At 62.7% G+C, this 26,283-nt stretch overlaps 2 protein-coding genes across 2 annotated transcripts; both read left to right on the forward strand.

The window, feature by feature from the left end:
* The first annotated feature begins 3,800 nt into the window (after positions 1-3,800).
* Positions 3,801-15,724, forward strand: WDR18 (WD repeat domain 18). The gene is made up of 10 exons (XM_075723777.1): positions 3,801-4,010; positions 6,511-6,621; positions 8,363-8,496; positions 9,054-9,195; positions 9,834-9,977; positions 10,210-10,274; positions 10,388-10,512; positions 13,992-14,158; positions 15,233-15,301; positions 15,593-15,724. The coding sequence occupies exons 1-10, from the start codon at positions 3,801-3,803 to the stop codon at positions 15,722-15,724; spliced, it is 1,299 nt and encodes a 432-aa protein (XP_075579892.1).
* A 2,769-nt stretch (positions 15,725-18,493) lies between these two features.
* GRIN3B (glutamate ionotropic receptor NMDA type subunit 3B) lies at positions 18,494-25,399 on the forward strand. The gene is given in 11 exon segments (XM_075723771.1): positions 18,494-18,940; positions 20,315-20,955; positions 21,451-22,501; positions 22,949-23,094; positions 23,311-23,426; positions 23,667-23,818; positions 23,908-24,072; positions 24,183-24,250; positions 24,397-24,723; positions 25,155-25,191; positions 25,193-25,399. Coding segments are annotated over 11 exon segments (3,357 nt in total).
* The last annotated feature ends 884 nt before the right edge of the window (positions 25,400-26,283 follow it).

The raw sequence follows: 26,283 nt of genomic DNA on the forward strand, positions 1-26,283 counted from the left end.
CATCAGGGAAACGGGAGCTTGGAAACCGCGTAACCTCCTTTCTCCTCTCCTTGCTGTCGGTGGCCGGGTCCAGCTCTGCTCCTTCCCCCGGGAACCCCGCGGGCACCCCGAAACCTCGGGGCTTTGTATGGGGCCGGTGGGGGGGGGCCGGGGGTCGCACCCCAGCTGGGTTTTGCCGGCAGCGGGCAGAGCTGGCAGCCCCCCGGCACGGGCAGCCTGCCTGCGCCCCCCAGCCTCCGGTGTCCCCAGTCTCTGCGCAGGAGCTGGGGGGTCTGCGCCCACTTTTGGGGGTGCCGTGAAGGAGGGGGGGGGGGGGGGGGCACGCTGCCCATCCCGCTGCCCGTCCCCGTCCTTGGGAACCCGCTGCTTTCAGGCTGTCGCTTTATTTTCTCAGCGGAGAAAATGGAACCGAAAGCCATCGCCGCCCCCCACTCCTCCTCCTTGGACCCCCAACCCACGCCGGGGACGGGGGACGGGGGGGTCTCCGGCATTAAACCACGGCGGCAGCGGCGCCGCGGGGGCCGATTTGCTCGGCAAAAGCAGGATGCTCCCCCCACCCCCGGCATCCCACCCACCATCCCTAAAGGCTCATGGAGGGGGGGAAAGCAGGGCTGCGTTAGCAAATCTTTTTATTTCCTCCCCCCCCCCCCCTCAATATCCTACTGTGCAAAGCCGATTGGGGCGTGTTTTCCGTGTTTTCCTCCCAAAATAAGGAGGTGGGTGAGAGCAGGAGCCGGGCGGTGGATGGCGGGGGGGGTGTCTAGAGGGGACCGGCATAAAAAAGCCAATTTAGGAATGGGATGCAGGAGCTCGTCTTCATGATGGGGATGCTCGGGGGGGGGCTGCGGGATGCTCCGGAGGTCCCGAAGGACGCCCCGCGTCCTTCGGGACCTCCGGAGCATCCCGCAGCCCCAGCCCTGAGGATTTATTTTAAGCATCGTTCTCCCTCCAGCCGGCCAAGTTTCAGTTTTTTGCAATTTTTTAGAATTTTTTTTTTTTTTTTTTTTTTTGCCCGCCCCCCTCCCCTCCACCCCGAAACGCTTCACCCACATCTGCGTGAGACACAATCACGACCCGATACCGAAACACACCCCCCCCCCCCCCAACTCGGTATCTCAATTCCTCAGGTTTCAACCTCGAGCACAGGGTGGGTTGTTTTTTTTTTTTTTTTTTCCCCCTTCCCTGGGTGCCTGGGGGTGGGGGGGTCCCATACCGATATCCCCCCCCACCCCCCTTTTTTTTTTTTTTTTGCTCGGGGAAGCGGCAATCTCAGGGGATTTGGGGTTTTTCCAGCTTTTTTTTTTTTTTTTTTTTTTTTAATTTCAGCCTTTTTTTCCTCCCCCTGCTCTCCAGAGCTGGAAATGCCCCTCGGTGGCTCCATGGACCCCCCATCCCTTGGGGGGGGGATCCGGGGGGGCTCCATCCGGCTCCTGCTGCTGTTAGGATCCAGCCCAGCTCCCCGCAAGGAGAAATCCCAGGGGAGGGGGGGGGGGGGTTTCTCGTGCCCAGGGTGGGCGTTAAGATTTTCGTAGTGAGTTTTTGCATTTGTACAGTCACTGTTTTGGGTTGGTTGGGTTTTTGGGTTGTTTTTTTTTTTAATTATTTTTATTCCCCCCCTTCCTCTTCCTTCTCCCCCCCCCCCTTTTTTTTTTTGAGAGCGTATTACCTTCCACTTTATTTTTCTTTTTGCATATCGATTTTAAAAAAAAAAAAAAAAGCGCCTAAATCAGTTTCTCTGGGGTTTGGAAAAAAAAAAAAAAAAAAGAACGGACACAGCTGCAGACGCATTTACCCAGCGTGCATATCTTAACTCAGGTAAAAAAGGAAAAAGAAAAAAAACCACAAAAGACAAAAAAAAGAAAAAGAATAAAAACCACATTCTACCTCTGAGAGCGGCGGCCTTGGGCGCACCCGGGCCCCCGGTGAAATATTTCAGTTTTGCAAACATTCAGGTATTGAAACTTTTGATTATTAAAAAAAAGATAAAATAAAATAAAAACACTGAAAGTTTACATTTTATAATAACATTATTATACAGATTGTATTTAAACTTCAGAATATTTAAGACAATTGTAACCCTGTAAAGTTGATGAAATATTAAAAAAAAAAAAAAAAAGTTGTGTTGTCTGGGGTTTCTGTCCCTGGGGGTGTCCAGGGGTGCCCATAGAGCTATAGGGTGCCCATCCAGTGCCTATAGGGCTATGGGGTGCCCGTAGGGCTATGAGGTGTCCATGGGGTCCCTATGGAGTGCTTATAGGAGTGTAGGGTGCTCATGAGGTTCCTGTAGGGTCCCTATGGAGTGCTTATAGGAGTGTAGGGTGCTCATGGGGTCCCCACGGGGTGCCCATAGGGTCCCTGTGGAGTGCTTATAGGAGTATAGGGTGTTCATGGGGTGCCTATGGAGTGCTTATAGGAGTGTAGGGTGCTCATGAGGTGCCCGTAGGGTCCCTATGGAGTGCTTATAGGAGTGTAGGGTGCTCATGGGGTCCCTATGGGGCGGCCATGCGGTCCCTGTGGGGTGCTTATAGGAGTGTAGGGTGCTCATGGGGTCCCTATGGAGTGCTTATAGGAGTGTAGGGTGCTCATGGGGTCCCCACGGGGTGCCCATAGGGTCCCTGTGGAGTGCTTATAGGAGTATAGGGTGTTCATGGGGTGCCTATGGAGTGCTTATAGGAGTGTAGGGTGCTCATGAGGTGCCCATGCGGTCCCTGTGGGGTGCTTATAGGAGTGTAGGGTGCTCATGGGGTCCCTATGGGGCGGCCATGCGGTCCCTGTGGGGTGCTTATAGGAGTGTAGGGTGCTCATGGGGTCCCTATGGGGCGGCCATGCGGTCCCTGTGGGGTGTTTATAGGAGTGTAGGGTGCTCATGGGGTCCCTATGGAGTGCTTATAGGAGTGTAGGGTGCTCATGGGGTCCCCACGGGGTGCCCATAGGGTCCCTATGGAGTCCTTATAGGAGTATAGGGTGTTCATGGGGTGCCTATGGAGTGCTTATAGGAGTGTAGGGTGCTCATGAGGTGCCCGTAGGGTCCCTATGGAGTGCTTATAGGAGTGTAGGGTGCTCATGGGGTCCCTATGGGGCAGCCATGCGGTCCCTGTGGGGTGTTTATAGGAGTGTAGGGTGCTCATGGGGTCCCTATGGAGTGCTTATAGGAGTGTAGGGTGCTCATGGGGTCCCCACGGGGTGCCCATAGGGTCCCTATGGAGTCCTTATAGGAGTATAGGGTGTTCATGGGGTGCCTATGGAGTGCTTATAGGAGTGTAGGGTGCTCATGAGGTGCCCGTAGGGTCCCTATGGAGTGCTTATAGGAGTGTAGGGTGCTCATGGGGTCCCTATGGGGTGGCCATGCGGTCCCTGTGGGGTGCTTATAGGAGTGTAGGGTGCTCATGGGGTCCCTATGGGGCGGCCATGCGGTCCCTGTGGGGTACTTATAGGAGTGTAGGGTGCTCATGGGGTCCCTGTGGGGTGCTTATAGGAGTGTAGGGTGCTCATGGGGTCCCCACGAGGTGCCCACAGGTCTATGGGCTGCCCACAGCGCTCCGCGATCCTCACAAGCTGCTCACAGAGCTATGAGCTGCCCACGGCGGGTACCCCCGGTCCCCCATCCCGAGCCGGGCCGGGGCGGGTCCTGCTGAGCTTCCCGCCGCGCGCGGGCGCTGCAGCGGCCCCTCCCGCCCCGCGCAGCCGCACAGCGGTGGCGGCGCCGCTCTCGGTTGGCCGCGGCCGGGCAGGGGGGCGGGGGGGGGGGGCAGCGCTCTAGGCGGCGGCCGCGCTCTCTCTGGCCCTGGCGGACCGCGAAGATGGCGGCGCCCATGGAGGTGGCGCTGGTGTCGGACGCCGCCGGGCCGCTCTGCAACTGCTCCGTCTGGGAGCTGCACTCGGGCTCGGCGCTGCCCGGTTACCGCGGCGGTAACAGCGGGCCGCGCGGGCTGGCGCTGCTGGGCGGCGAGCACCTGCTGGGGGCCCAGCTCGGCAAGAGCTACATCAACGTCTGGGAGCTCCAGAGGAAGGTACCGGCGCGGCGGGCGGGCCCGGGAGGCCTCGGCTCTGGGGGGGCGGCCCCGGGCACCGCGGAGGGCACCCCCCGTCCCTGTGGGGATGCGCCAGGGCCTCCCGCCCTGGAGACCCCCCGTCTCTGTGGTGGGGGCCACTCTCCCCATACAGACCCCCCGTCTCTGTGGTGGGGGCCGCTCTCCCCATACAGACCCCCCGTCTCTGTGGTGGGGGCCACTCTCCCCATACAGACCCCCCGTCTCTGTGGTGGGGGCCGCTCTCCCCATACAGACCCCCCGTCTCTGTGGTGGGGGCCCCTCTCCCCATACAGACCCCCCGTCTCTGTGGTGGGGGCCGCTCTCCCCATACAGACCCCCCGTCTCTGTGGTGGGGGCCACTCTCCCCATACAGACCCCCCGTCTCTGTGGTGGGGGCCGCTCTCCCCATACAGACCCCCCGTCTCTGTGGTGGGGGCCGCTCTCCCCATACAGACCCCCCGTCTCTGTGGTGGGGGCCGCTCTCCCCATACAGACCCCCCGTCTCTGTGGTGGGGGCCACTCTCCCCATACAGACCCCCCGTCTCTGTGGTGGGGGCCGCTCTCCCCATACAGACCCCCCGTCTCTATGGCCAGACCCCCCCCAGGGCTCCTCTCTCCATACAGACCTCCCCGTCTTTGTGGTGGGGGTCCCCCTCCCCCTATAGACCCCCCGTCTCTATGGCCAGACCCCCCCAGGGCCCATCTCCCCATAAAGACCACCCCTGTTTCTATAGCCAGACCCCCCAGGGCCTTTCTCTCCATACAGACCCCCCGCCTCTATGGCCAGACCCCCCCAGGGCCTCTCTCCCCAACACAGACCCCCCCGTCTCTGTGGTGGGGGCCCCCCTCCCCACACAGACCCCCTGCCTCTATGGCCAGACCCCCCCCTAGGGCCTCTCTCCCCACACAGACCCCCGCCATGTCTATGGTCAGACCCCCTCCCCCAGAGCTCCTGTCTCCATACAGACCCCCTGTCTCTATGGCCAGACCCCCCCAGGGCCTCTCTCCCCATACAGACCCCCCATCTCTGTGGTGGGGGCCCTTCTCCCCACACAGGCCCCCCCATCTCTATGGCCAGACCCCCCCTAGGGCCCCTCTCCATACAGACCCCCAGTCTCTGAGGTGGGGGCCCCCCTCCCCATACAGACCCCTGGTCTCTATGGCCAGACCCCCCCCCCCAGGGCCCCTCTCCCCATACAGACCCGTGGTCTCTATGGGCAGACCCCCAGGCCACCTCCCTCCATAATGACCTCCATCAGCGCAGGCAGATGCCTGACCCCCCCTCTGTCTGCAGAGACCCCCCCAGTGATGCCCCTGAGCCCCCCATCTCCAGGGGGACCTGCCTGCAGCCCCCTCCCTGCTTTGCCCCCCCTGCCACGGAATCATGGATCCCGTAAGTCCTGGCTCCCTTCCCAGTGGTCCCGGCCGATGGGACGGGAAGCTCCAGGAAGGGTGTTTTCTGCAGGAGGAATCGGCTGTTGGGCTCCTCTCCGGGCCGGTGTCCCCCAGGCCGCGCCCCCCGCCATGGATCCCCTTTCTGAGGCTGGAAGGGAGCGTCATGGCTCCCAGGGCTGCCCAGGAACGCGACCCCCGTCCCCGTCGAGGCAGAACCCGGGGGGATGCGGGCGCCCCGTGGCTGGGCCCGCTTTGCCTGAACCCTCCCATCGCCTCGGTCCGCTCTCTGCGCCTTCCAGCCAAAAATGGAAGCGTAAACGCAGCTGGACAAACCTCACCCGTCCCTACACAGCCGTACCCCTTCCTCTTCCTGCTAGCTGCATCCCGCTTGTGCTTAAATGAGGGCAGAACAGCAGCAAACACAGCCGGAATTTTGCCATCCCCTGTTGTTCCCCTCAGCAGAGAGCAGCAGCAGCCCGTGGCTTTCAGCACACGCAGCCCCTTCGCTGCCACAGATCAGGGTCTGTTTTTTTCCAGTTCCCCCGACCTGTGAGGAGCTGCTCGCAGACCTGCTGCTTGTTCTCCCAGGCTATGAGCTCGCATCCTCTTTTTTTTAATTTTTTATCAGTGTTATTTTGCTGTAATCTTCTGAGCCTGTTTTCTGCTGAATCTCCAAGGTTTCCCGGCTGTGGAGCACAATGGCATCCAGATCCCTTGCCTTTCCGTGCCCCTCCTGCTGCGTGTGGCTGGAGCTCTGTGGATGGAGAAGGGAGGGAGGGGAATTTACCTTTTCCCTGCAGGGCTAAACACAAAGCAACTGCAACAAAACCAGCAAAATGCAGAGCAATTCGATGCGATTTGCACGCGTGGACTGTGCTCCTCCATCATTTTCCTCTTTGGCATTGAATCTCCGAACCGTGGCAGTGCTGATGTGGGTTGAGGGCACAACTCAAAGCGCATCGGACGCTGCCTGAGCTGCCTCTTCTCCCACGGGCCGGGTCTCAACTGAACCAGGGTCTTGTTTCTCTCTCCCTCCCGTACGCCAGCCCCTACTGAAGGGTCACTGTGTTCATTCTGCCCCCAGGACCAGCTCCAGCAGAAGATCATATGCCCTGGGCCGGTAACCTGCCTGACAGCTTCTCCCAACGGGCTCTACATTTTGGCTGGGGTTGCTGAGAGCATCTACCTGTGGGAGGTAAGGGGGCTGCCAGCTGGCACGGGGAATGGGGGTGTAGAGATTGGCATCCTGTACGGTTAGCAAGTGCTCCTGTCCCGTCAGGTGTCAGTAAATCCACACTTTTTGGGCTCCGCAGTGGGGCGAAGGCTTTGCTGGGTCGTGTATGTCGCTGGTGCGGTCTGGGCTCCGTGTTGCCCCTCAGGCTGGGGCTGGCTGCCTCTGTGGGCATGCAGACTGTGGGGCAGCTCATCAAAGCAGGGAGGAAAAGGAATTGTGGTGGGAGGTGCTGGGTGAGGCTTAGATCTGTTCTTTCCTTCTCTTTCCAAGCTGCTACAGATGCCTCAGGGGTCAGATGTTGCTCCCTCAAAGCAGAAACATGGGACGTAGTTTTTCTTTCGCACTTTTTCCACGTTTTAGTCTAATATTTGTATGTGACTTGTGATCTAGATGTCTGCAGAGACTGCTGTGCTCTGGTCATCATCCTTCTATTTTTAATTAGTGGTGTGTTTACGTGGGGATTACACTACGTTCTAAGCACTTCACCAAGCAAATAAAAAAACCAAGCTTGTTCTGAGCCCTGGGATTAAACACCGAGATGTCTAACCTGGAAAGCTCGTAGTCCCGGGGGATGTTTCTGAGGCTTGTTACGTGGGCAGCTCTATCTTAATTAATCAGATTTTTCTTTAAAAAATGTGCTTGTGGCAATGTTGGGGGGGGGGAAAAAGCCCTCACAAGGAATGCTGGGCTGAGGTTGCAGCAAGTGGGAGTTACTCGCTCGTGATGCTCTGAGCTGGTCTCTGCTCTGCTTCATCTGCAGAATGTGGCCCTTTCTGTCTGCCCCCAGCTAGCCTTGCCTTGCAAACGCTTCCGAGCGTCTGTCTGGAGTGGGTGAGGGCACTGTCCTCCTTGGCAGAGGGAACAGGCACCTTGGAGAGGCTGCATGGAAACCATCGTAGAGCTGGAAGTGGGCCCAGGAGCCTTCGTTTTGTGCCTTCTCTGTGAAACCACTTCTTCTCTGTTGAACTGCAGTTTGGTTTTATTTTTAGGCATAATTCAGACGACGAGAGGGAGTCGATTCTGTTCTTTTGTACAGGGCTCCCTCGCTGCCTCCTTAGTTCCCTCCCTATCTGTGGCGTTGCCTTTCAGCAAGAAAAGCTCCGGCTTTAGGGATCTCCTTGTCCACCCTAAAGCCTCCATTGGCCCAAGACCATGCAGCCGTGCTGAAGAGCAGCAACGGGTGGCATGCAGCCTCCTGCGGCTTTCGTAACCCCCGCAGCCATCTCGTTAGATGTTGTGGGAGGTTGGAAGAAGCCATCAGAGTAATATTAACAGTAAACAGGAAATCTTTATTTCATGCTTGTGTCTCGACCAGAGAAACGGCACTGGCATCACTAGGTTCCACAGTTAACGTCGGCAGGACCTCTTCAAACTGTCTTCTGCTCTATTTCTCTTCAGTCATAAGTGTGCATGGTTGTACTGGTTGCACCTTGATTGTGTCAGTTGCCGTTGGTGAGGTGCAAACGGGCTCGCGTGGTCAGCACAACCTTCCCTTTTCGCTCCGTTTGCCACCGCCCTGTTCCGCACAGCTCCACGGCGTGGGGACTCTGCGCTCTGCTCACGCCCGGTACAGCAATGCCCAGCTGGGGATGGAGCTGCAGGTGCTGCTGCACCCACAGCTGTTGAGGGCAGGGCGCTGCGGTATTCCAGGGCATCTTGGTGCTCTTTTCCTAATATTCTTCTGCCCTTTCTCTTGCTCTAGGTCTCCAACGGGAACCTCTTAGCCATCTTGAACCGACACTACCAGGACCTCACATGCCTCTGCTTTACTGATGACAGCAGCCACTTTCTCTCGGGGGCAAAGGACTGCCTGGCCCTGGTGTGGAATCTTTACAGGTAACGGTGGCCTGCGGGGAGGTCTCGGCCCATTTGTACGGGGGACAGGGAGCATCTGGGCGAGGAATATTAGAACAAGAGATCAGCCACCACTTCCCAGAGGCGGAATCAATTCTGCCTAAGCCTGCGTGTCTAAGCTGTTTGTAAAGACTGCTGGTGATGATGAGTGTGCCCTCCTTAGGTGGCTGTTCCACCGTTATCTTCGCTGCCAGAGAGTTTTTTCCTAGTGTCTCATCTGAATTTCCCAAGCTGTGGCATGTGGCTCTGACTTCTTTTCCCTGCTTGACACAGAGTGGATTGTGCCCTTTCCCTGCTAATGGCAGGGGAGGTCTCTTTCCCCTCTGGGATGGGGAGCTCGGTGGTGGCCCTCGTCCTCGGTATCGCACGTGCTGTGGCTGCTGACAGCCTCTGTGTCCTGCTTGGTCCTTGCAGCCAGCAGGGCCATCCTGGAGCAAGCAGAGCCTTGGCCAACTCTCCTCACAGCCGCTTCGCTCTGGCATCCGCAGCGTTGCTCTTGCTGACCTGCCGTGCCAACCTGTCTCTGTTCTCCCCTACAGCGTGCTGCAGGCAGAGCCCTCCCAGATCCCTGACCCTCGCCACGTGTGGTCCCGACACAGCCTCCCCATCACAGACTTGTGCTGTGGCTTTGGAGGGCCCTTGGCACGAGCTGCCACAGCCTCCCTTGACCAGACAGCGAAGGTAAGGCTCAGCTCAGTCCCACTGAACGAGAGTCCCAGAGGTGCGCAGGCCCCAGAGGGTTAAAGCAGAGCTTCTGCTGGGCTGCAGCAAGAGCTGTCGGTGAGGGTTGCAGTAGCTGAATTTCTTGGCTGTCTCTGTGATGACTCAGAGCTGCCAGACCTAATGGGCTTTGCCTTTCCAAACACCAGCAGTTTCTCTGCACCTGCCCTCTGGCTGGGCCTCTGCGTGCTTTGCAGCCCCTCTTCTCCTGGGGAATGTTGGGGTCGGCTCCTCTGATTCCCCTTACTATCCTTTAGTCTCGAAGGGGAGGAAGCAGAGCAGGCTGGAGCCCAGCGCCCACCGCCTGCTGCTCCTGTCCTGCAGGGAGGGGGCTGCCTTGGGGGGCAGGACGGGCACGCGAGGGGGTTAAAGGCTGTTTCGGAGCTGCCTGGCAAACTTGTCTCCTGGTCCTGAAGAGGCTGATCCTGGGTTCTGCCGTGGTTATGCCTCGGACTCGGTTTCCCCATCTGCAGGAAGGAGGGGATGCCAGTACGTGCTGCCAGCTTGGCGCTGGGCAGGTGCTGATAAGCAGCAATGTTTTCTTCCAATCCCACTGTTAACGTTTAAGCCCCTAATTCTCCTGTACCCTCTCACTCCAGCTTTGGGAAATCTCATCTGGGGAGCTCCTGCTTTCCGTCCTCTTCGATGTGGGGATCATGGCTGTGACTCTTGACCTCTCTGAGTATCACATGTTCTGCGGCGGCATGGATGGATCCATCTTCCAGGTTGACCTCTTTGCCTGGGTGAGTGCGTGGGGCTGCAGATCTGCTCGTTGCTGCTGTCATGTGGCCGAGCCTTGACGTGGCACCTGAGCTACTGTCACCTCCCCACCTGTGTGACTGGTGTGACCTGCTGGGGCATGGGAGGGCTGGGTTCCCCTGTATCTCCTCTGCCCTCTTCAGACACAGTGATGAACCTGATTGCTTCAGTCCTGAATTTAAACCACCCTCTCCCTTCCTTCCTTCATTTCTACAGCCGGTCCAGAGAGACCGGACCTTCCAGACAGAGCGGGAGAACGGGAAGGTCTTCAAAGGGCACAGGTGAGGGACCAGACATACCTGCCAAACACTTCATCGCCCCCGTCTGCCCACCTCGCCAGTTTTTGGCAGTCCTCGGGTCATCCTGAGTTTAAACTTCCTCTTCCCCATTCCAGGAACCAGGTGACGTGTCTGTCGGTCTCCACAGATGGCAGCCTGCTGCTTTCCGGCTCGCATGATGAAACAGTCCGGCTGTGGGACGTCCAGAGCAAGCAGTGCCTGAAGACGATGAATCACAAAGGTAGGCATGCCCTTATCTCCAGGATCCTTTCCTCCTCAACTGCCAAAGGCTGCTGCTGTCTTACTTCTGCTGCTCTGATGCTGCCCTGGGCACTTCTGGCATTTCTCTGCTACCTGCTTCACACCTCCAGGAAGGGTAGAGGCATTAGAGGGACGCCTTAGCTGTCTGGAGTAATGTTTTGACCTTGCCCGTGTCTGCTAACAACCCCCCTGTGCACTGTCAGGGAGTGAGTCATAGATTTCACCCTGTCACTGAGGACATCCAGGATCTTCCTCCTTGTTTTCCAAAGGGAGCGGTTGCCCCCCACACACCCTAACGCCTGGGGAGGCTGGGGGAGGATGTGTCTGGAGAAGAGACTGTCCCTGTGACCCCAGCAGCGAGCACCCGTGAGCTCATTAGGCCTGAATTGAATCCGATATAAGCAGTTGTCTGGGATTTCAGTCTAATGGCTCCAATAAACCATGCAAACAAGCCTTTACAGGCTCAAATCAGCAATTAGGTGCCTCAGAGCAGTGGGTGATTTAGACCTCCTGTTGCATTTGAGCTGTTGCTAACAGTGGATTTCTTCTATGTTTGTGCTGGTCTCCGGTCTCTTAACGCTGCTCGCGCCGGTGGGGCTGGCAGCACTGCTCTCCGGGCACTGCCTAAAGCCCTCCCAGAAGGTGACGGTGGTGAAGGGCAGACCCTGTTCCTCTGCGATGTTGCCCCAGGGCAGAGGTGGGCAAGCTGCTGCCCCAGGGCAGTCGCTGAAAGCCGGGCTGCCTGCAGACCCTTTCCTTTTTTCCCCTTTTGCTGCCAAGGACTGTATCTAATGGGGACCTACTGCAGTGCCCATCCAGCCTTGCTCCACTAAGCACTAGAGGGGTGAAAGCAGACAAAATCTGAGCTGTGTGAGTCATCGGGGAGGGGGGCCAAGCTTTCTTGGCCAAGCCAGGCATTAAAACCCTCCTTGAGGCTGCAGGGGAGTGCAGATGGACACAAGCTCTTCCCATGAGGGGCAGGACCAGGCTGACCGTGCCGCTAGGTGCCAGCACCATGACGTGCGGGTGCTTTCTGCAGCCTCCACTGGCTTGCTTCTTGCTGCGGGCAGGGATTTGCCTTCCCTGGCACTGGTACCACCCTGCTGCTGCTGTGTGCCTTTAATCTGAGCCCGGGAGCAGGATGGGAGCTGTATTGTGGATCAGGAGCTGCTATCCAGGGGAGCTGTACCGTAGATGGAGGGTCCCCACACAGAGTGCAGGCTCCCCACAGCCTCCCTGCGTCGAGAGCTCTGCGGCTCTTCTGTCCCAGCGCTGCCTCTCTTCAGCAGCCGTGCCACCCCATCTCAGTGGGACAGCGAGTTCCCTGCAGCGCTGGTTTCCAGTGGGTTGCCATCTCCCTTTGGCCTTTCTTGCTGCCTCTCTGAGCAGCGACGTGAGCCTCCCAGCAAGGTCTGTTCCCTGCTGTCACCCTGCTCACCCCTCCAGCGCGTTCCCTGAGCCTTTCCCTTCCCAAGGCAGGGATGACATGGGCTTTTCTGCCGTGGCTGACGTGACAGCAACCTCCGGCCTGGTGTGCTTGGGAGAGCAAGGTCCCTCTGCTCGCAGGGCAGTGCAGGTAGCCAGGGGCAAGGCAGGAACCACTGCCCTCCCCACATGACGGTGCTGCAAATAGATCGGAGAGGTCAGAGCGTGGATCAGGGCTCGAGAGGAGCGCGGCTGTGCAGGCAGGACAGATGCAGGGGGCTTTTCCAGCAAGGTTTGCTTGTCCTTGACAGGGGTGGGCAGGTGGGGGGTGCAGAGCATGGGCAGGCGGATGGACTTTGAGAAATTGGGCCGCTGCTCTCAGGTAATGAGCTGTGACTGTGCCAGGCAAGGCAGGGCTGCTCCCACTCACCCAGCGTGGCTGGCACCGCTCCGAGGGGAAGCAGGGGACCTCTGGTATGGGGAGGCCGGCGCTCCCCAGTTCTCTTGCCAGCATTGCCCCAGAATCGCTCCGGACCTTGGATCCTGTCCTGTCACACAAGCTCCGTCCTTTCCTCTGCAAACACTGTGTGGCACAGACCATCCCCAAGCGCTCATTCGTGCAAGGCCACCCCAGGGATGCTCCGGCTGATCCGTCCTGCCGGTGGCTGCCAGTGTTGGGAGACGGATTATTTATTCTCCCCGATCTGAGTCCAGTCCTTCTGCCCACGCTGGCAGGGTGTCACCGAGCCATCGTGACGAGGCGGGGTTGGATGGGACTCGCATCTGCACTGAGGCCTGAGAGCGGCTGGGGGGGGGTCTGTGCCTGGGTGGTGACCGGATTTGGGGATCTGTGGCCTAGTTTGTGCAATTTTCTCCCCTCTGCCTTTCTTGTCCCTTCCTTTCAAATTGCTCCTGGAATTGCCAGCGAACCAGCAGCGGTAATCTCACTAATGGATGTTTTCATAAGAAGCAGCAAAAGTCTTGTCTATAGGGAGGGAGTAAGAGTAAAACAAATGGCTTGTTACAGCAAAGCGTTGGCAAAGAGCAGCGTTGGGGCCGGCCTGGGACTGCTGGCAGAGCAGCTTCTAGACCGAGTATTCGGTGGAGCCTTTGCTTTGCCATTGGGATCCAGCCTCGGATCGTGGGAGGGTCAGGCTTCGGAGGAGGCTCTGGTTTAGCTGGAGGGGAGACGATGGCGAGGGAGCCCTCGTCCACATCAGAGGTGCTTTTGTGCGTCTCCTCTGGAGAGACTGAAAGTCCTGGGCAGCTCCCAGCCCCTCCGGGGCCTCCCCGGGCTCCATCCCTCCCAGCCCCATCCCACACCTTTCCCCACCACCTTTGGTGGGGACGCTGGGCGGGTGCTGCGGCAGCCTGCCTCCGCTCAGGTGCATCTGGATCCTTTTAACCTTTCCCTCGCGCTGTCGAGTTCAGCCAGGGGAAGATGGATGGTCAGGGATTTATTAGCGGTGACCGAGCTGGTCTGCTCGCGCACGGGCCGGCTGGCTGCTGGAGGTGGCTGCAGGCAGCGTGGGGGGCTTCAGGGGGCTGGGGGGGGTGGGTCGCTGCGTCTGACGGGGAGAGGTTTTGGGGCGTGGGGGACAGCGGTGGGAGTTCGCCAGCGAGCACGAGTTCGGAGGGGGCTGCTGACAGAAAGCAGCAGCCTCTGTAGGTAAATGTGGTAATTAAAGCGCTCATTAGCTCTGCCAAACGAGAGCGTGTGATAGATCATCGCGGGAGACAGCTGCGAGAGCGGCAGGCGCTGATGGATGGCTGGCTCTGCGGAGGACGGCCTGGCTGCCCCCTCCTCCCCGCCGGGCCCAGGCTGCAGAGCCGCATCCCCGCTCCCCACCGCCGAGGACGGCAAGAGGGGCTCTGCCTCTTCCCGGGTGCTGGGGAGGAAGGCAGGAGTCCTGGCAGCTGCCTGTGCCGCGGGCTGTGCTATCTGTTTTCGGGGCTGCCCGAGGCACCGGGCAAGAGGCAACGCTGCCGGAGGGGGGAAGGCTGACCCGTCGCCTCCTCTTGTCCCCCTCCTAGGCCCGGTTACAAACGCCTTCATAGTGCTGGCCCCAGCCAACATGTTCAACCCGGATGGGAAACCCAGCGTGCCTCTCCCCAAATTCAGCAAACACCTCCACGGCACCGAGAGCAACGACGAGCAGGGGAACGAGGGAGTGACGCTGCGCCTCGGGCTTCACCAGCAGGTACCGGGGAGGAGCAGGCTGCTGGGGAGGGGGCGAGCCAGAGGTCGGGGAGGGGGGTTTTGTGCCAGAGGGTGCAAAATTTCTCCTCCAGCCAGAGCAGCGGCGGAGGCTGGTCGGTGCTGATCCGCTGCTGATGGGCAGCAGCAACACGGCCTGTTCCGACCTTTCCCTGTGCTACTAAACTTTCCCAAGTGCCATTTTTTTAAAGCAGGGGAATTGCCCCGTTAGCTGAGGTGTGGTGGGAGCCTGGCAGGCAGGGAGCAGGCAGGCTCTTCCCTTGCTCTCGGCTGCGTCTGAGCTGCTCTCAGCCGGGGGATAGGAGCCCCTGGACCAAGGTCTCCAAATGGAGCAGGCTCCTGGCTGGGGCTCACGGTGTCCCTTTGAAGTCACCCCAGCGTGGCCGTCCCCAGGCAGGGGGTATCCTGCACCGTCAATGATCACAGGCTAGCTGTGTGCCATGCCGGTCCATCGGTCCCCTCGTTTCTCTGCTGGCGGTCCCAGAGCTTCTCTCCTCTGTCAGCGTCCGTCTCCGGGCAAGCGACAGCCCTGCCACGGCTGATGGATGGGCTCCGTGTCGGGGAGGTGTCAGCCAGCCCAGGAGGGGCTGTTTGCCCGCTGCTCGGCGGAGGGGATGGCAGCCGGCGGTGCAGGGACAGCTCGGCTGCTGCTTTGGAAATGTCGGTCCCGCAGGCAGGCGGGCTCCTCCGCTCGCAGCATGATGCCAGGGAGAGATTCGATGCGAGCCCAGTGCTTCCCCCTGCCCGGGCGAAGGGCTCTGTCCGTGTTGGGAGAGGAGCTTGGTGGATGCCTGCACGAGGCACGCTCGAGGGGACCATTTTGGGCCCCCTGTCCCATGGGCACAGACCTTCCATTTTTGAAAGGGGTTGCAGCTCCAGCCAGGCTCTGCCGGTGCTGCAGTGTTGGCTGTACCCCGCTGGAGTCTCTGCTCGGTCGCTGCTTTGGGCTGGGGGCCAGGGGGGGTTTCTTTGCCTACTCCAGCAGGAAACCCTGCCCAGGGGTGCTGGGAGAGGGCCCGGGTCTTCTGTATCAATGTCTCCTGTCTGGTCCCGGCAGGAGTCTGGGGAGAGCTACCTGGAGAAAGCTGAGAAGATGTACTCGCAGATGTACTCAACAACGGAAAAGGTGAGAGCTGCGTTGAGACGGGGGAATCGCGTCCTTCTGGTACAGATCGCTCGGAGGGGCCGCTCGTCAGCTGAAGCAGTCCTCGGGGCACTGCGCAAAGCTCGGGGGAGGAACAAGCCCTGGAATTCACTGATGGCTTAGGCAGGAGGGGCCGCAGTTTGAGTCGGAGATGGAGAAGGGAGAGGACTAAAGAGTTTGGGATTTGCTGCTGGCAGGGGGAGCGCTCGCCTCCACTTGCCAGAGGCGAGACCTGGGTGTCTGAAGCTTTTCTGTCGCGTTTTTCTGTCACAGAACCTGGTGGGAGACCAGGAGCACCTGACGATCCAGGTGAGTGAGCTGGAAGAGCAGGTGAGCACCCTCCGGAAAATCAACAAGGACCTCTTTAAATTCTCCGCTCGCATCATCACCAAACCAGCCAAATGAAGAGGCACCCCCTGCCCTCACACCCCTCTGCCTCTCCCTGCCCAGCTCCTGGGGAAGAACCGGCCCACCCTTGGGCACCTGCGCACGCAGACGTTGCAAGCACGCCTGGCTCGCGTCCTTGCCGGCGCGCGGCACACGCTGGAGCGTTTGCCTGCTCGGTCTGGCGTCCGTTCGATGACACGGGACTGAGACAAGCGCGGGGGCTGCAGGGCTGCTGCGTGCGAGACAACACAGGGACCGTTTTCACCCCGATTTGCTGCTCGGTGCCGGCTGGGGCAGACTCGGAGCGGCTGGCTGCAGGAGGAGCGTTGCCGGCTCCAAGGGAGGGGTTCAGGACGCAGCTTCTGCTCTTCCCCTGTCTCTACCCCTGGCCCTTTTGTTTTGTTACTTGACCCTGCAGTGCAGACAGAGAAGTGGGGTGGGTTTGTGTTTTTTTTTCCTCTTAATACCGGTTTGAGATTGGATTTGAGAGACCTCTTCCACCCAGCCTGCCCTGGGAAACGCTGCTTGGTATCGCCAGCCCCCTCACAGCCGGGATCCTGCTGCGGGCTTGTTCCGCTCTTGTGACAGCGGGGGCTGCGTGGGGACAGGCGGGGGGTCCCCGGGGTGCTGAGCCTGGAGGCGGGACCCCCGCATGGGCCCATCCAGCCTCCTGGGCAGGGTGCTGGGGGGGGTGTCCCTGGGCTCAGAGCATGGGTGGTGGTTTCGGGGTGCGGGGCTGACTCCTTCGGGGAGGGGCAGGGGAGCCAGCAAGGTGCTATTTCCAATCTCATAAGTTGACAATTTATATATATTTGGATCCAGCTACTTTTGTTTTCACAGTGTTCTGGGGAATCGGCCTTTTGTATTGTCACGAGCATGGCAGCGGGGGTTGTGGGTTTTGTTTAGGTTTATTTTTTACATAAAAGATTTGTTTTTTATAGTGAAAGGTGCCTGAGGTTTTTCTTTTAACACCCCGCTGGTGCTCACAGAGCTCAATAACCCACCACCGCTTCCCCGGCGGGGCTGTCGGCAGGGAGCGGGGAAGCGATTTTCTTGTCCGAGGGAAGCGATTTTCTCGTCCGAGGGAAGCTGCGCTGCTCCCTCATCTTTGCCCCGCGGGTCCCCACGAGGCTTCGCTTCCCAGCCCACGGGGCTGGAGGGGGGGGTTCCCCTGGACCCCTATCCCACCGGCCTCTTTAATACCCCAGAAGTAGGCGCAGTTGATTTAAAGTGCACTTTAATAACACAAAGCGTCCGCGCAGACCGTGCTCCTGCCAGCTTGCTTAAATAATGCTTTTAGCTTAATAAGCAGCGCTTCTCTGTCCTGGTGCTGCCCACCTTTCTCCTGACAGTTTGGATCAACATTAACCGGTTGCATCAGGGAGCAGCAGCCCGAGCCAGGGCCTGCTGGTGCTGGGGGCTGCAGCGGGAGCGTGTCCCCCCTGCAGGGAGAGCCCCCAGCCCGGAGCCAAGCCCTTCTTCCCGCTCATCCCACGCTCTCCTGGTTCCACCCGTGGGCTTTGTGTCGCAGGCAGAGCCCTGCGAGCCCCCTCCTGTGCTGAGGCCGGGGTTGGGGGGGCTGTTTCGTGCCAGGAGCCTGCAGCCCCCCCTTCCCCAGCTCTGGCCCCGGGCAGCAGGTGCTGCGCTGCGTTCATCCCCGGGGGAAGGAGCTGCCCGGTGACCCTGCGGTCGGAATCCTGCTCCGGGGGGGACCAGCACCCCCAACAAGGGGCTGCCAGCGCTCCCCGTGCCCTGGCAGGGTTTGCTGTGATGGCCACCCCGCTCCAGGCCCATCGCCCCACGGGGAATTCATTAGCTGTGACTCATTAAATTTGTCTGGTGATCAATACATTTTGCCAGCTGGTATTTGGCTCCATTGCTCGCTTTCTTTTTCCTCTTCGTTTAGTAGGCTCCCTGGCCGCCGGTGTTGGTGCTCGGGGTAGCGAGGAGCCCCCGTGCCAGGCCGTGCCTCCCTTTCCCTGGGGTGGGCGAGGAGGGTGACCCCGCTTTCCCTCCCTGCCGAGCAAGGCCGCAAAGCTGCTGCGTGGCCGGCTGCGCCGCAGGAGCGCGAGGCCCCTTCCCCACGCAGCGGGACGGGACCCCCCCAGTTTCAAGCTGCATCTTTGTGGAGGGATGGAGGGATCCGGTTGTGGCCTTTACCGGGGGGGGGGGACAGTTTACAGGGGCTTTACCGGGGCTCAGCAACCCCCCAGCCGAAGGAGGAGGAGGAAGAGGAGGAGGAAGGTCCCGGTGGTCCAAAAGCCGCCGGGACCCCGCTGGAAGCGGCAGGCGCTGCCGTGCTGGGGCACCTCGCCCTCCCGGGGGACCCCACGGTCGCAGCCCTCCCGCGGCAGCACCGGGCGGGGGGGACACGGGGACCCCCGTTCTGCTGCGGGGTGCGGGAAGCGGGGGGACGGGACGGGACCCGCGCCGTGCGTGGGCGAGTGCGGGGGTGCGGGCGTGCCTGGCGCTGCGTGGGCCGTGCCCGCCGTGCCCCACCGGGGGCTCGGACCCTCGTCCGTCTCGTCCCGGACCCCCCCGCTCGGCTCGGGGAGCGGGGGCCGGGCGCTGCCCGGGGGGGACGCTGCCGGTCCCTGCCCGCCCCTCGCCGGTCGCTGCCCGCCCCTCGCCGGTCCCTGCCCGCACAGGCGGGTTGCGGAGCCGGGCGGGGACCGGCCCCCGGGAGCGCTGCCCACCCGCCCGGAGCCGCCCCCCGCCCGCCCCCGGCCCGCCCCGGCGGGGCGCAGAGCGGCGGCACCGGTAGCGGGGCCGGTGGCGGGGGGGGGCATGGCGGGGCTGCGGACGCTCTGGCTGCTGGCGGCGGCGCTGGGCGCGGCGGGGGGACACCCGCAACCCTGCCGCGTCCCGGCCCGCACCGGCCCCGCCGTGCGCCTCGGGGTCCTGCTGCCCCCCGCCGCCCCCCGCCGCGCCCGGCTCCGCGCCGCGCTGGTCAGAGCCGCCGGTCCCGGGGGGAGCCCCGGGGGGAGCCCCGGGGGGCCGGCGCTGCCCTCCAACCTCAGCCTGGAGGTGGTGGCGGGGGCCCCGGCCACCCGGGACCCGGGGTCGCTGGCGCGGTGGCTCTGCGGGGCGCTGGCGGGGCGCGGCGTGGCCGCCGTCCTGGCTCTGCCCCGCTCCCGCCGGGAGCTGCTCCAGCTCGACTTCCTCGCCGCCGCCCTCCAGATCCCCTTCGTCAGCCTCCCCGACACCCGCGGGCCCCTGCCCTTCCGAGCGCAGGTAAGAGCCGCACCCCGGGCACCGGCACCCGCACCAGGGCACCCGCACCCCCGGGCACCCGCACCCCCGGGCACCCGCACCCCGGGCACACGCACCCGGGCACCAGCACCCCCGGGCACCAGCACCCCCGGGCACCCGCACCCGGGGCACCGGCACCCCTGGGCACCGGCACCCCCGGGCACCGGCACCCCGGGCACCCGCACCCGGGCACCCGCACCCCGAGCACCCGCACCCCGAGCACCCGCACCCCGAGCACCTGCACCCCGGGCACCTGCACCCCGGGCACCTGCACCCGGGCACCCGCACCCCCGGGCACCCGCACCCCGCTCCGCCCGGGCGCAGCTCGGCCCCGGGACGCTGGGACGCGGCTGCCGGGACCGGGGCCACCGGGACGCAGCGCTCCGTCCCTGCTCCCGGCCCTGCTCCTCCCGGCTCCGTCCCTGCTCCTATCCCGATCCTCATCCCGGCTCCAATCCCGGCTCTACCCCAGCCCCTCATCCTCACTGCATCCCGAGTCCCTCCCGGCTCCATCCCGGCTCTGTCCTGGCTCCATCCCGGCTCCATCCCACCCCCATTCCCACCTCCATCCCGGCTATATCCTGACCCCCGTGCCGGGTCTATCCCAGCCCCATCCTGGCTCTATCCTGGCTCCCATCGCAGCTCTACCCCAGCCCTCTCCCGGCCCCCATTCCAGCCCCATCCTTGCTCTATCCCAGCCTCCATCCCAGCTCTCCCCTGGCTCCATCCCAGCCCTCATCTCATCTCTCTCCTGGCCCCTGCCCGGCTCTATCCCAGCCCCATCCCAGCTCCCACTCCAAGGCAACTTCCTTGGCTCCTCCAGCAGCCCCACGACCCCCCAGCCCCAGTCCCGGCCCCAGAAGGGCTCCGGGGACGCCTCGGCGCTGGATCCCGGCAGTCCCCTGTGCCACCCGGTTCAGCCCCGCTGTCCCAGGAGCCATGGCCGTCTGTGCCCATGCCGCATTTCGCAGCCCAAACCCTGCCAAGCTGAGACCTGTCCCAGCCCTGTGTCCTGGGGGCTGGATTTGTCCCTCTCCCTTCCCTCGGCCGCTCCCTTCTGCCGGCAGCCCACCTCCGCACGGGGCCGTGCCGCGCTTGGGCCCCTCCACGTGCGCGCCGACCCCGGGCTGCACTGGGCAGAGGTGACAACTCCTGGTCCCTGAGCATCCCTCCGGCTTCGTGGGTGGGTGCGCGGCCAGCGCTGGGTGCGGGGAACCATCTCCCCGGGCAGGGAGCAGGCAGGGAGCAGGCAGAGAGCAGGCAGGGAGCGGGCAGAGAGCGGGCAGGGAGCGCGGGGTGGCTCCAGGGTGGGAGGGACCATGGCTGCTGCTGCCTCTGGGCTCTTCCCACGGGCAGGAGTGGGGCAGGGGCACAGCCACAACCCCTGTGTGTCGGCAGAGCCCGTTCCACTTCCACGTGGCCCGGCAGAGCTCGCTGGAGACGCTGGTGGACGTGCTGGGGAGCATCCTGCAGGCCAACGACTGGCAGGAGACCAGCCTGGTGCTCTGCCATCCCTGGGACGTCTCCGGCTTCCTTGGCCTCTGGGCCCGCCACTCCCAGCTCTTCCTCCGCACCGTTCTGGACTTTGGCTACCTGGATGAACCCGGGGCCACCCGTTACCTCCGGCAGCATGCGGAGCGCTTCAGGACCCTCACCAGCCCCGTGCTGATGCTCGGCTGCGACCTGCGGCGCGCTCGGCTCATCTTCCGGGCGGCTGAGGAGTCGGGTCTGCTGCCGCAGGAGTTTCACTGGCTGCTGGGCTCCCCGCTCAGCGCCGGCGAGCTGCAGACCGAGGGGCTGCCCCTGGGGCTGCTGGCCTACGGGGAGGTCAACCGGCCACCGCTGGAGCTCTTCATCCAGGACGCAGTGGAGCTGGTGTCCCGGGCTGTCGCCAGCGCTGCCCGTGTCCGCCCTGACCTGGCTCTCCTGCAGACGATGGTGAACTGCAATGACAGGCGCCGGGCGGGCGGCGAGTCCTCGGGGCTCTTCCTCTCCCGGTAAGGAAGGTTCTGTGGGTTCCCCTTCCTCCCTGGCTCCATCATATCGGGGTGCACGGGGTGGGGGCTGTGCCCCAGCCCTGGGACGGGGCGAGGGCAGAGCTGGGGGAGCCCAGGGCTTCATGTGCAGAGCCCAGCGCGGTCCCCAGCGTGTGCAACCACCGCCGTGGGGCTCAGCCCCCCCCCCCCCGGTCCCCGCTGCCCCACCCCAGGACATGATTTTGCCAGCTGCACAGGGGGGGACACAACGTGCCGCTTCAGATCTCCCTAATGCCACCCGAGCATCGTTGCTCTATAAATATTAATAACGCTTGGCTCTGCCAGCACGGCGAGCCGCAGGGCAGCAGGGCTGGATCCTGCTGCTCCTCCGTGCCCTTGTCAGGCACCTCCTGCTCCCGGCCCCGAACCTCATCCCTCACTCCCGTGCTCCTCCCGGCCGTGGCCCCAGAGCCGGTGACGCCGGAGCTGTGACACCCTCTCCCACCCCTCCGCCAGGTTCCTGGCCAACACGTCCTTCCACGGCCGGACGGGGCCCGTGCGCGTGGAGAACGCGACGCTGGTGCGCCCGGAGCAGCAGTACCACGTCTGGAGCCTGCGGCGGGACTCGCGGGGGGAGCCCACCTGGGTGACGGTGGGCACATGGCGGCACGGCAAGCTGGAGCTGGAGGAGGGCGCGTGGCAGAGCCACCGCCAGCGCAAGAGCCCCGGCGAGGGGGCCGGGGGGGCCCGTGTGAGGCTGCGGGTGGTGACGCTGGTGGAGCACCCCTTCGTCTTCACCAGGGGGGTGGACGAGGACGGCAGCTGCCCAGCTGGGCAGCTCTGCCTGGACCCCGGCACCAACGACTCGGCCGTGCTGGACGCCCTCTTTGAGGAGCTCGGCGCCGCCAATGGCTCGGTGCCGCGGGCGTACAAGAAGTGCTGCTACGGGTACTGCATCGACCTGCTGGAGAAGCTGGCCGAGGACGTGCCCTTCGACTTTGAGCTCTACATCGTGGGTGATGGGAAATACGGGGCCTGGAAGAACGGGCGCTGGACGGGGCTGGTGGGGGACCTGCTCAGCGGGACGGCCCACATGGCCGTCACCTCCTTCAGCATCAACTCGGCAAGGAGCAAAGTCATCGACTTCACCAGCCCCTTCTTCTCCACCAGCCTGGGCATCCTGGTGAGGACCAAGGACACGGCGTCTCCTATTGGGGCCTTCATGTGGCCCTTGCACTGGACCATGTGGGTGGGCGTCTTCGTGGCCCTGCACATGACGGCACTCTTCCTCACCCTGTACGAGTGGAAGAGCCCCTACGGCATGACCCCCCACGGCCGCAACCGCATGAAGATCTTCTCCTACTCCTCAGCCCTCAACCTCTGCTATGCCATCCTCTTTGGGCGCACCGTGTCCAGCAAGACGCCCAAGTGCTGCACTGGCCGCTTCCTCATGAACCTCTGGGCCATCTTCTGCCTCCTGGTGCTCTCCAGCTACACGGCCAACCTCGCGGCCGTCATGGTGGGGGACAAGACCTTCGAGGAGCTCTCCGGCATCCACGACCCAAAGGTAGGCGAGCGTCTGGGCTGCTTCAGCTGGGGTCAGACAGGGCTGAGGTCCAGGGAGTGGGGCGGTGGTGGTCTGTCCTTCCCACTGCACCTTCCCTGCTGGGATGAGTGTGAAAGGTCTCCCCAGCCCCAGGGAGCCCCTCCTGAGGCTGGGGGGGTCTTCCCAGGCCCCCAGGAAGCTTTGTGTCCCCCCCATCCCGGTATTTAAGCCTGGCCTCAGCTCCAGGGCAGGGAAGTGGGCTGCGTTCGCGCTGAGGCTGCCCTTGGGGGGGGGGGGGGGTCTGGGCCAGACACCCCGCAAGAGCTGCTGCATCTCCACGGGCTGCCCAGACCCCTGCCCCTTCCCGGGGGCTGCGTGTGCTCAGGGCTTGGGGACGTATCCCCAGGGAGCCGGGGGCTGTTCCCCGCCTGGGCCGGGGGTACTGATGCTCTGCGCGCCCCCTTCCAGCTGCATCACCCCTCGCAGGGCTTCCGCTTCGGCACGGTGTGGGAGAGCAGCGCCGAGGAGTACATCCAGAAGAGCTTCCCCGAGATGCACGAGTACATGCGGCGGTACAACGTCCCCACCACCCCCGCCGGCGTCACCATGCTCAAGTGAGGGGCGGGGAGGGCACGGGAGGTGGTGGGGGGGTCCCCTCTTTTTACCCATCCCAGGGCAGACATTGGCCCATCCCTGCAGCCTGTGCACACCCATGCCGCACACAGCCGCCCCCCCCCACCCCAGGGAGGGGGTGTCAGGTTGGGGGGACCCCAGGGAAGGGGGGGGGGGAAGCAGCCCCCCTTCCTGAGGGTCCCCCTGTTTTGGTGCAGGACGGAGGCCCCCAGGCTCAATGCCTTCATCATGGACAAGTCGCTGCTGGACTACGAGGTCTCCATCGACTCTGACTGCAAACTGCTCACCGTGGGCAAACCCTTCGCCATTGAAGGTTGGGGAGGGGGCTGCGGCGGGTGGGGGGGCTCTGTCTGTGCATAGGTGTGAGTACACGCGTGTGTATGTGAGTACATGTGTGTATGTGAGTACATGCATGTGTGCTGCGGCTGCGGCTGGGCTGGGGCCATGGCCATGCAGGGTGGGGAAGGTGCCCACTCCATGGCAGGGGCTGCGCCCCCCACCCTGTCCCAGCGCTGCCACTCTCCCCCCCCCTCCCCGCTCCTGCCGGGGCCAGGCTACGGCATCGGCCTCCCCCAGAACTCGCCGCTGACCTCCAACATCTCCGAGTTCATCAGCCGCTACAAGTCGGCCGGGTTCATCGACCTCCTGCATGACAAGTGGTACAAGATGGTGCCCTGTGGCAAGCGCGTCTTCGCCGTCACGGAGGTGCGAGCGGCCGGGCCCTCGGCTTGGGGGGCTCTGGGGGGGCTGGCACCCCCCCCAGCCCACCCGACACCCCCCCCCTCCCCCCGCAGACCCTGCAGATGGGCATCTACCACTTCTCGGGGCTCTTTGTGCTGCTCTGCATCGGGCTCAGCGGCTCCCTGCTCACCTCGCTGGGCGAGCACGTCTTCTACCACCTCGTCCTGCCCCGCATCAAGCGCAAGAAAAAATTCAGCTACTGGCTGCACACCAGCCAGGTGGGGCCGGGGGGGGACACACAGGCTGCTCCCTCTTCCCTTGCACAACCTCTGCCCTCCTCCAGCCCTGGACCATCCCCCCCAGCTCACTCTTCCCTTCTTCCCCACAGAAAATCCACCGGGCTCTGAACACGGGCACGGAGGAGCAGAAAAGGCAGCAGCTGAGCTTGGAGCAGAGGTACGGCTGGGGCTGGGCGCCTGCCTCGCTCTTCTCCTCCTCCTCCTCCTCCTCCTCCCCGTGGGTACCCGCTGTCCCGGGGGGGCCACAGAGGGACCTTCCAGCCGCCAGCTCCCAGCTCAACCCTTCCGTCCCTCCCCAAAAAGGTGCCATCTCCAGCTGAGGCCGGCAGCGGGGCAGCCCTGGAGCACCCTGCGGAAGGAAGCACGGCAGGTGCGCTTCCAGCCGGACAAAGCCCCCCCCGAGGGCGAGGGGTCCCCGTGGTGCCCTGGGAACGGGCGGGTGCTGCGGCCCCCGGACAGGGTGGCCGGCAAGAGCGAGCTCCGGGAGCTGGAGGAGAAGATCCAGGAGTTGCAGGCCCAGCTGCGGGCGGCCCTGGCGAGGAAGAGCGAGCTGGCGGCCACGCTGGGCCCAGCGAAGAGCGGCCGGGCGCTGCCCACCCCGCCGGCCGCCGAGGAGCCCCGGGAGCAGAGGTGACAGGGAGCGGGGGGCCGGGGCAGCGCTCAGCCCACTCCCCGGGTGGGGTGGAGGCCGGCAGCCCCCCAGGCCGGGCTGCTCTGCAGCGAGCCGGGCAGGGCATCGCCCGCTCCCCTCGCTCGGGGCAGGAGCGGAGATGAGGGATGGAAGGAAAAGACCCTTTGGGGGGGGGGGGGGGGGGCAGGATGGAGGTGGGGATGTCCCGGGGCTGCCTTCCCCAGCTCCGGGGTGTTCGTCTCTTCCTCACCTCCCTCGTCCTGTGAGGGGGTTTGTTTTGGGGGAAGGCAGGGGGTTAGGATGAGAAGGGACGCCCCTGGGCCAGGGCAAACTGGAGCAAACCGCTGGCAGCCCCTCCAGCAACGCTGTGTTTTTAAACCGTGTAAATAAAGATGATGGAGAAAAATCAAGTCTGCTTTTTCTCTTCCAGCTGCAACCTAAACCCAGCAAGGCCTGGGGTGAGGGTTAACCCTTCCCCTCCCTGCTCCACAGGCACAAGCCGGCCCAGCCCAGCCCAGCCCCGCTGCAGGACAGCAGCGATGATGATGATGAGGAGGAGGAGGAGGAGGAAGGTGTGTAGCCCTCATCCCACAGCACAGATGTGGCAGCAGGACGGGTTGAGACCCAAACCTCTCCTCCGGGAGAGCCAGCTCCAGGGAGGCAAAGCCGGGCTGATCTCCAGAGCCACCTCAAACCAGAACCGGAGCCTTCCTTGGGCAGACGGAGAGAGACGGACACGCCGGCGCCAGAAATTCAAAATCCCATAGTCCAACTGAGGGTGACTACAGGCAGCCGTAAAAGGAGCGGGGCAACAACACAGCAAAAGATCTTCCCTCGCCGCAGCCTTCCAGAGGCTGCCGAAGGCCGGTGGGCGCAGCCACGGCGGGGGCTTGTGCTCAGCCACCCCTGCGAGCCGTAAGCGGGCGGCCGTCAGCCCCCCGCGACCGTGGCAGAGGCATCTGCAGTACCAAGTGCTCCATTTGCTGCGCCCGCACCCAAACCCCAGGATCCTCCCACCTCAACTTCCAGCAGGAACCCAGCACAACTGCTAGCAGGACACCCAGAGCAGCACCCAGCAGCTGTTACATATATTTATTATTATATAAACACATTTTGTATATTAATTAAATAGAATGAACTCTACTCTTCATTCATCAAATCATTTGGTTTGTTTCCCTCCCTTCCCCTCCCACCCACGTTCTCCTCTTAAAAGCCTCCGATTATTCCTTGCTCCCTGGCACATCCATGCCGGAGGCAGGGAGCCGGTTGCCAGCGAGGCCCCTTCCCAGGACGCCGGCTGCAGAAGGATCTCACAGGCTGGTCACAAGCGGGCTCCTCCGTTCCCCAGAGCAACACCCCCCAGAGCTCCTTGAGACAAAAAAAAAAAACCAAACCCAAACACCAAACCAAAAAAACCCACAAAAACAGGGAGGGCACCCAGGTTGGAAACAGAGAAAGTGAAGCCGGGGGGGCTCTGAGCCCCCACGGTGCTGACATGGAAACCCCTTGGTGGTGGGAGACACCGAAACGCAGACAAGAGCCCTCCAAGGGAGGGAGAC

The sequence above is a fragment of the Pelecanus crispus genome, chromosome 20, assembly GCF_030463565.1.
Source record: "Pelecanus crispus isolate bPelCri1 chromosome 20, bPelCri1.pri, whole genome shotgun sequence".
In the NCBI taxonomy this organism is placed as follows: Eukaryota; Metazoa; Chordata; class Aves; order Pelecaniformes; family Pelecanidae; genus Pelecanus; species Pelecanus crispus.

Bases quoted from the DNA above. Each gene is read 5' to 3' on its own strand.
- WDR18 (XM_075723777.1), top strand. From the start codon at position 3,801: ATGGCGGCGCCCATGGAGGTGGCGCTGGTGTCGGACGCCGCCGGGCCG. The intron at 4,011-6,510 runs GTACCGGCGCGG...TTCTGCCCCCAG, and splicing joins TCTGGGAGCTCCAGAGGAAG to GACCAGCTCCAGCAGAAGAT. The intron at 6,622-8,362 runs GTAAGGGGGCTG...CTCTTGCTCTAG, and splicing joins AGAGCATCTACCTGTGGGAG to GTCTCCAACGGGAACCTCTT.